Source organism: Nanorana parkeri, unplaced genomic scaffold (assembly GCF_000935625.1).
Source record: "Nanorana parkeri isolate BGI_ZX_2015 unplaced genomic scaffold, ASM93562v1 scaffold2255, whole genome shotgun sequence".
NCBI classification, from domain to species: Eukaryota; Metazoa; Chordata; class Amphibia; order Anura; family Dicroglossidae; genus Nanorana; species Nanorana parkeri.
Genome location: NW_017308523.1, coordinates 146,932 through 156,449, shown reverse-complemented (window position 1 = coordinate 156,449; position 9,518 = coordinate 146,932). Strand labels below are relative to the sequence as shown.

At 47.2% G+C, this 9,518-nt stretch overlaps 1 protein-coding gene across 1 annotated transcript in view; it reads right to left on the bottom strand.

Moving 5' to 3' along the window:
* LOC108801221 (regulation of nuclear pre-mRNA domain-containing protein 1A) overlaps nucleotides 1–1,153 on the bottom strand; it is a gene marked incomplete at its 3' end in the record, with an annotated part of 23,125 nt that extends 21,972 nt beyond the window's left edge. Inside the window, exon 1 of the mRNA XM_018573157.1 lies at nucleotides 821–1,153. Coding sequence (XP_018428659.1) covers nucleotides 821–971 — 151 coding nt within the window. The remainder of the gene's footprint in view (nucleotides 1–820) is intronic.
* Between the last annotated feature and the right edge of the window lie 8,365 nt (nucleotides 1,154–9,518).

The following is a 9,518-nucleotide window of genomic DNA, read 5'->3' as shown; positions in this document are numbered from 1 at the left end:
GCCTCTCTCTCTCCCCCCGCAGCCGCTCCGCCTCTCTCTCTCCCCCCGCAGCCGCTTGTGATAGCATTTAGCTTTCTGGGTCCATCTATGTACCTGTAGGCTTACTGTCCTCCTGAACTCGCCTGCATTACAGGTGGAGCAGGTCCAGTAGCAGGTGTGGCAGGGGCATTTTTTTCCCCAGCCTATTCATGTTGAAGTAGCATCCTAGACACCCTCAACACAATAAAGCCTTGTTTACACAGGCAGCTGAATTTTACAACCCTTTAGTTGACAGCGGGATCACAGGCATCCAAGAGGCAATATTGATGCTTCATGAATGCCTGTTTTTCTTTAACTCCAAGGGGGATTTTACACTGCAATATGGCACCGCAAATCCCCTGACAAGCAGTTGTGGCGCAGTTCCATTGACTGCAATGGTTGTGTCTGGCAAGCAGCACAGCCTGGCGAACACAACACCAAAGCATTTGAAAAAGCCCAAGCAAGCACCAAATTAAGTTTTAGGTGGGCGGTCGGGGCCGATAATCAAACGCCTGCGTGAAGGAGGTCAAAAAGAAATGTGTTGTGGCACACTGCATTCTGGTGTGAAAATGCCCTCAATAAATACCACTCGACAGTAAAAAAAAAAACTGGATTCAATGTGGTGTGTGCAAACCTAAATGAAGCAAAAACGCAGAAAAGCCAGTTTGGCTATAAAAGCATAGAGAAACAAGAGCACCTGTCAACCGCAAAGCTATAAAAGCATTCTCTTAACCTGCACGACTGCTGCTGTTTGCTTCTACATTGCACAACCTGCGGGCTTGGTTGGAACCCCCTTCCTTACCTTTCCGCAGCTCGCTGTCCCATACGGCAACAATGACCCTGGAGTGCTTTCTATGGTGAATCAGCCATAGGGATAAGGTCTGCACACTCTGCTGAGAGTTACTCAGATCCGACAGCTTTTTCTCCAGGGCCGCCTCGGAGAACGCAGACATGCCGGCCAGCTGCTCACCCCTTACTCCTCCCGCTCTCCGCCTGCGCCAGAGGAAAGTCAAACACAGCGGAGGGATATTCGATCGTGCTGCCGTTTGACTAATTAGGAATTCGGCCAGGTAACATATTTGGTTAGAGCTGAGGTTGCTATCTCACCAAAGGCAGGAAACAGTATGTGTTGGGAGAGCGGAGATGACGTCGGGACATGTGCTGCCTGCTGTTGTTGCCAGCAAAAGAGTTACAGCCATATTGGTACACCCATTGAATACGGACTGTAATAGGCTTACTCCTGCCACCCGGTGGACACTTGTGTGTAATGCACTGCTCCCTCCATTGAAGTACAACTGAAGCCAAAACATTTTTGAAGTGTATTTCCACTTTTGAAGACAAACTGGGATAACACCTATTTTATATTTGCTACATTTCCAAATTCACAAAGAACAGCATATTTTTTTTAAATTGCTGATTGCATAATACATGCTCTATTCTGAAAGATAAGTTGTTCTCTGTAGTGAGTTTTGCACTGGGATGCAGGGAGGAAGGGGGGGGGGGTTGAACTTGGCAGGATAATGTTAACATAATTAAACATTTCTCTACTGCAAGGTATTAGATAGGCTTCAGGGTAGTAGATGAGTGCAGCCTAGTAGATGGGTGAAGGGTAGTAGATGGGTGCAGGGTTGTAGAAAGGCTTCAGGGTAGTAGATAGGCTGCAGAGAATTAGATAGGCTGCAGGGTAGTAGATAGGCTTCACTCAGGGTAGTAGATCGGCTGCTGGGTTGTAGACAGGCTTCAGGGTAATAGACAGGCTTCAGGGTAATAGACAGGCTTCAGGAGATAGGCTGCAGGCTAGTAGATGGGCTGCAGGCTAGTAGATGGGCTGTGGGGTAGTAGATGGGCTGTAGGGTAGTAGATGGGCTGTAGGGTAGTAGATGGGCTGCAGGCTAGTAGATGGGCTGCAGGCTAGTAGATGGGCTGCAAGGTAGTAGATGGGCTTCAGAGTAGGCTGAAGGACTGCAGGGTAATTTATGTCAGCTCCATTCTGTCTCTGCTTTGATGTGTGTATTAACTCCTTTACCTCCCTTATCTTGCACATCTGTACATTAACATGTGACCTGTGCCTTCCTCACTACATAAATATTTACCTAGCTTGTGAAACTCATGGCTGGCCTGTTTTTATGAGACCCACCTTCAGCTTGCCTGTACATCCCTCTGTTGCCTGCCTGCACTGGTAACTTGCTGGCTCTTACATCAGGACAGAAGTCATCATATTTTGCAGAATGGTGGTAGTTTTTCACAATTTCTTGTAGCTTGTTACCAAACTCTCAAAGTAAAGTAATCTGAGTTAGGGTGTAGACTAGAGTGTATTGTGAGGTAGCCTTTTTCAAATAAGTGTAATGTTGCTCTGGTATACCTTCCTGTAAGTGGATGTAGTATATGTTGAGCAGATATAGTGGTTGAACATAGGCTTCAATGGTGTACATTTAAAAACTGGTTAAAGAGAAAGAGGTCTGATTCAGTGGCGTAACAACCGGGGGGGCAGCCGGGCGCTTTCCCCGGGTGCAGAGCTGAGACGGGGCACCGTCACCGCCCCCCGCTAAACGAAGCACCTGGCCGCAGGTGCAGTGGCTCCCTTCGCCGCCTCTCTGCCACATGCACCCAGCCGGCCGGCCGGCCCGCATCAGACATCGGGCGGCTCTCCTCAAGGGGGTCCTCGGGACTCGAGTCCCCAGCGGGGCGGCCCTCTACAGTGCCTGATTAGAGGGCCGCGTCAGCCTGATCCAGCCAGCCCGGATCGCCTATGCAGAGAGGCGGTGGAGGGAGGGAGCCACTGCACCTGCGGCCACGACAGACCCCTCTAACAGCGTGGGAGATGGGAGGCTGCGCTTGTTGGTGGATCCAGGAATCAGGTGAGTATTAGAAAAAAAAAAAAGTTGTATGTTATGTTTCCGTGGACATCATTTGTCAGGGGATGGTCTCCTCAATCCGGGGACTGTCCCTGGAAATTGGGGATGAATGTAGGGCTGCAACAACAAATCGATTAAAAATGTCAATCATCGATTAATCGGCTTTCGATTAGTTGGCCCTGTTCACGGCTCCACACACATCGCGCGCCGCACCTCCTCCGCGCCTCACGCTTGCTGCTTCCAGACCCGCCGCATACACGCTCCACACGCCGCACCTCCTTCCGGCCTCACGCTCACCACCTGCCCACATCCACATCCACGATTTCCTAGCAATAGTACATTATACAGCGCAATGCAGAATACCGCCAGCTATAATGTACTATTGCTGGGATTTGTTGTATTCTTCTATAGCTTGTGGAATTCCGCATTGTCCTGTATAATGTACTATTGCTGGGGGTTGAAAGGCCGTGACTGTGTCAGTCGGGCGGAGATCGGGGTCCTGGGTATAGCAGGCCAGGTGGTCAGTATTGGATGTTGGGGATGGGGTCCATGTTGGGGTGGTGAGGGATGGGTGCTCAGTGTCGGGTGTTGGGATCCTTTTGAGGTCCCTGGCAAGTCAGTATCAGGTGCTGGGGTCTCATGTGGGTCAGTGAAGGTGTAGGGGCCCTGTCCCAGTTGGACTGGCCGCTTATAGTTCATAATTAATACAATGCCATTATAGAACGTAGATGAACTTAAAAGTTTTAAGTTCCACGTGTAACAAGTTATTTTTAGGGCATCCTGCCCACTTTTATTTAAACATTTCCATAAGTGTTTCCCTCACAGGTTAAACACAAAATGTAGCTTTTTCCTTCAGCAATATACAATTTTTCAGTCTCACCGACTTCAGGTTGGTCCTTTAAACAAAAACGCCCACTGGCCACACAGGCTGTATTCAAAGGACCTGCCACAAAGGCTTGTCTTTTTGCCAAACAGGAGGACTGCCACACAGGCTTGTCTTTAGCCACACAGGTGGGTTTCCACACAGGCTGCACTTTGGCCACACAGGCGATCTGCTCCCCAGTCCACCAAACACAGGCTGGTTCTAGGGTGGGGTTGTTCTCTTAGGAGGCTGGGACTTCTTGTAGAGGCCCTGACAAGCCAGCTAGCTTCAGCTGGGCTTGTTACCTCTGAGACTCCAGCCCTCTCAGCACTTCCTCCTAGAGGAATGACTTAATTAACACAATTGTACACCGACATCCCCATCCCTCTCAGCACTTCCTCCTAGAGGAATGACTTCATTAACACAATTGTACACTGACATCCCCATCTGCCTGCTGCCACACAGGGTACACAGAGTGGCCAATGTGGGTTGGTGCACAGAGTGGGTCGTGGCGTGGATGCAGAGTGAATGGGAGGTGTGGGTGCACAAAATTGATGGGGCAATGTGGGTTACATAGTTACATAGTATTTGAGGTTGAATAAAGACATAAGTCCATCAAGTCCAACCTATTGTGTGTGTGTGTGTATAGGTCCCTGAGTGTTCTCATTCTTAAGAGTACCTTTACCCTTGTACATTACGGTCTCTCAGGAAATCGTCCAAAAGCTTCTTGAATTATTCCAGACTATGTGCTGAAATCACTGCTTGAGGCAGCGAGTTCCAGGTCCCTAACCGCGCGAATTGAGAAGAACCCCCTTCGCCCCTCTGACTGATCTCTAGATCTACCAAATTCCATGTATAGGAAGGGCCTGGCAGATTACATACAAAATGATACAGTGTTGGCAAAAAAAATTAGAGCATGGAGCATTTTTTTGCATTTGCAGTGGAACAGAATGCAGGCAATGTTTTTCCACGTGTGCAATCGCACTGCGGGCAGGGGGAGTGTGGCTGCGGTTACATTGACTTCAATGCACCGCCACGCTTCCTCCTGCCCCAGAGCGAAGGGGGAAGTTTGAGAGCAACTGTCTGACAGGAACGGTCTTTCCTCTTTCCTAAACCCATGCTGATTGTCATTAACTATACCATTATCCTGAATGCACAAAGTGGGTGGGTGATGTGGGTGGCAGTGTGGGTGGGTACACAGAGTGGGTTGCAGTGCGGGTGGGTGCATTAGAGTGGGTGGCAGTGTGGGTGGGTGCACAGAGTGGGTGGCAGTGTGGGTGGGTGCACAGAGTGGGTGGCAGTGTGGGTGGGTGCACAGATTGGGTTGCAGTGTGGGTGCACAAAGTGGGTGGGTGCACAGAGTGGGTGAGTGCACAGTGTGGATGCACAGCATTACCTCCCCCTGCTTACCTGTCGGCAGTGCTAGCCAGCAGTGGAGATCAGACGCCGCTGCTTCTTCTCCAGCCGGCAGGCAGGAGATGACTCCGCCCTCCCCCGCTCTACACTGAGTGCAGGTGTCCTTAGGTTCTGTGCGACTCTGCACAGATTTTAACTTGCGGCCACATGGAAGTTAAGGATCCCCGAGCCTCTCTCCTGCTCCCAACCTGGCCCCCCTCTGGCCCGGGCCACATAGTTGCCGCGTAGGCTGCTATGGTGGTAGTTATGCCACTGATCACAGTAGTACATTCACTAATGTACTCTTGTGACCTAAAGTCAGCATATAGCAGGCCTCTCTAGAGCCAAAGCCAGCTATACCCACCCCCTCCCCTGTCTGTCCTTCCAGCGAGCAGTGGAGGAATAGAGAGAGGGGAAGGGGACATTCCTGCAGGAAGCCGTGACTGACAGTCACAGCTCTCTGCAGGTAGGAGACCATGAGCGCTCAGTATATAGCGCCAGCATGGGACTGCTGCAGTGTCCCACGCCAGTATATTTTACTCTCCCAATACTTATCCTTTAAGTTTTAGACACTTAAGTAACCTTAAGTAAAAGATACTCCTGAACTCCAAAATCTCATTGTGATATATTGACCTCAAAATCTCATTGTGATATATTGACCTCAAAATCTCATTGTGATATATTGACGGTCAGAAGCACTTGCAAGGAGAGATCCCAACCTCATGATTAGCTCCCTTAGGCTCTTTAATATAGGTGGTGTGTTGAATGGCACAAATGGCCATTTCCAAGTCCACATACACAATTGGAACAAACCTGCATCTGGACTATAACATCATGGTGTGGCACTTAAATTCTACTCCCATCCATTCCAGTCACATAAGCTGTCAGCTCATTGTTCAGACAACCTACACCTATTACAGCAGGGTTCTAGCACCACCCAGATATTCTCTTAAACAGGAGTGCATAAAGACCAAGTGAGGTGTGCATAAAGACCAAGTGAGGTGTGCAGCCTTGAGTAGTGGGTTACAGCCTTTAATAGGCATTTCCTAACGGAGCTATGCCAGCATATGTCTGGTCTTCTTAGACACCAAGCTCTAAACCCTCCCTGCCATCACCGATGTATGCCTGAATTAGTCTTGGCATTTTTAATTTTTTTTATGCCTGTACAGTAATACTATAAGAGATATAATTTAGGAGCCAGTTAAGCTGCATGCACATGTACTGATAAGGAACATACTGACAGAAAGGGAGACCATAGTGAGAACTTCATTAACTTTCTGTTGCTTCTTCTCTCCAATCACAAGTTAGGAACAGGTAAGGTAACAGGTTATTTTATTACTCAGAGTTTATTTACACAAGAGTTTCCCTCACAATGGTTCTTAGCATCAGACATTGATCTAGTCATAACTCATGTCTTTGAGGTCAGACAGGCCAGAGCACATACTCTCCTAATATGTCTATACACACAGGCTGCTCTCGGCAGCATGACTTTCTCCTGATGAGGGAGGAGTACTAGATGGCCACACTGATTGCCTTTCGTGGAACAACACCCACCTGACAATCAGTCTACTATCTGCACTTCCCGACTATCCCTCATTTAGAACCAAATTCCTAGCTCCTGTTTACTGAACTCTCTGCACAATCAGCACATGTGAATTGTTTTTCCTGCTACCTACTCCTGACCTGACATGCATGCACAATGCATTTTTATGTGTGTGTGTGTGTGGGGGGGGTAAAGGTCCACTAAAAAGCAACAATACACATAATAATCAAAAACATAAAAAAGGAAAAATTTAAATAATGCTCATCTCTGTGTATTATCACAACTCCCTGTTTGCCCACATTTTGTAACAATTGCCCATTTGGTGCAACTGTATTGTCTTGGTTACTTGATTGTTTTCTGTGTATTGTCATAATTGTTTCTTTCTTGACCATATATTGTAATGTTTACCAGTTTGTTGTCTGTGCATTGCCATGATTGCCTGTTTGTTACTCGTGTTTTTTTAATGAATGCCTGTTTGTATCTTGCAACAATTCCTCATTGTTGCCTGCATATGTCAGGATTTCCATGTGTATTGTCACACAAGCTCTGTTTGTTAAACCCTTGCCGTTCGCCCATTGTAAAAAAAGGGGCGGACGGCGGATGCTTCCCGGTGGGGTCACGTAAATGTACGTCATTTTGTTTTCTGCTCGGGAGTGTAAACAGCCAGTACCGGCTCTTTACATACAAGCGTTCGGCCGGCTCTACAGCTGGGCGATCGCTTGTAATACAATGTAATACACCCCCCCTCTGCTGCCGCGCTCCCTCCCTCACCCACTGCTGACGGTTATCCCAGGCTCCGCTGTCCCCCCTGCAAGCCTGGGACCAGCACGGCATCTGCCCGTACAGAGAATGGAGGAGAGATCAGCATTTCCCACCGCCAAAGAAGCTGGTGAAGCAGACCTCTGCTTCATCAGCTTCTTTGGGGGGGGGGGGGGTCCTAGGTGACATTAGGGGTCTTAAGGACCCCTGATGTCTCCATAAAGGGGACCTGCCAGTGTTTTTTGGCTATCACATAGGGGGCTTTTTATTACCCACAATGTGATAGCAATCAAGTTAAGTGTAAAAAAAAAAAAAAAAAGTTCCCCTAAAAAATAAACACCCCAAAAAGTTTTAAGTCCCCCGCCCCCTCGTGCACACACGTATAACAGTAAACATGCATCGGGTGCGCCTATGTGCGAAAACAACGATTATGCCGCACATGTTACATATCACCGCAAATGTCGCAGTGAGAGCAATCATTTTAGGGCCATCAATCACTGATAACACTAAACTGATGAGCGGTAACAGCTTTTAAAGCGTCGCCTATGGCCAATTTTGGGTATTATCGTTTTTTGGAGTTTCGCGCACGCACGCAATTTTAAGGCTTGACATGTTTGGTGTCTTTTTACCCGACGTGACCCCGTCTTTTATATTTTACCAAAAAATTGGGTAATAATAAATGTTTTATCATTTAATATTATGGGAAACTTTTGTTTTTTTACATTTCGTTAATTTTTCCTTAATATAATAAAAAAATAAAAACCCCAGTGGTGAATAAATACCACCAAAAGAAAGCTCTATCTGTCCCCATGAAAGGGTATAAAATTCATTTCAGTACAGCGCTGCATGACGGAATAAATGTCAGTCAAAGTACCGCAGCGCTGAATACTGAAAAATGGCTTGGATGGGAAGGGGGTTTAACACCGCGGATGTCAACTGGTTAAAAGTGTATCCATCAGTTTACTTTTATTCCCCCTGCAAAGTCCCACAAATACATGTTAAGTCTGCCAGCGGGTAAGGTACCTGTGGAAGGTAGAGTCCGAAGTGGAGCAAGGCTGAGGTTTAGGTTAGGCGGTGTCAGGCAGGCAGAGTCAGCAACAAACTGGCAATTAGGTACAAAATCAGGATCCAGGAGAGTACTCAAGAACAGGCCGAGGTCTAACATGAACAGGCAACTCGGTACAAAATTCAAAGGCAGAAGAATAGTCAGGAAACATGCCAAAGTCTTAATAATATCCAGCGATTAATCCAACAGCAGCACACACAGGAACAAACCCAAATAAACAGGCTCAGATCACAGGGAATGCTCAGTATTTGAAGACTGGGCTAATTGCAGATTGACTGCAGCTGGTAACTAGGTGGGGCTAGAGAGCCCAGAGGAAAACTGCTGTGTAATTATCTGAAGGGAGAGCTGAGTCAGCCTGATGGCTTAAACGCAATGCTACAACGCCACCACCCAGGCTCAATTCCTCACTGCTACAACACGGGTGCTGGGCAGGCAGGCACCTTACACAGTGAAGTCCACCTAATGCAGCTTCCTGGTGTGGCAACAATAACAATGCTGCATTGCTCTTGAATTCAGAGCAGAGTTTTGACCCTTATGTAGGCTGTACATGATTGTACTACAGTGGGATAATTGCAGACTTTTTATTATTTGCAGACTTTTTTTTTCTTTCCCTCCCCATTTTTCTCACAATGGCAATTTTTAATAAGGGCAGATTAATATATCCCCCTTTACTTTTCTGGAACTCTTGCACATGTGACTAGTACATGTGGCCATGCACATCATATCAGGGTAGGAAAATGCCTTTCCCTGAGATCTAGCGATGAGATAAGATTTCCCAGCAATGCTCTGCTGATGTAACCTTCCCAGGATGCAACGCTTGGGCACATTGCATCACTAATGTCCAAAAGGACCAGGAAGTGGAAAAACAATAATTGTAAGTAAAAGAAAAATATGTTTATTTAACTATTGAATGTAAGATGATTTCATATTAGCATTCAGAGCAGCATGCTTTTGTGATTTTTAGTTTAATGGGGTAAACTTTAAAGGTCGTCTTTAACTGCTTGAAGACCAGGTGTTTAG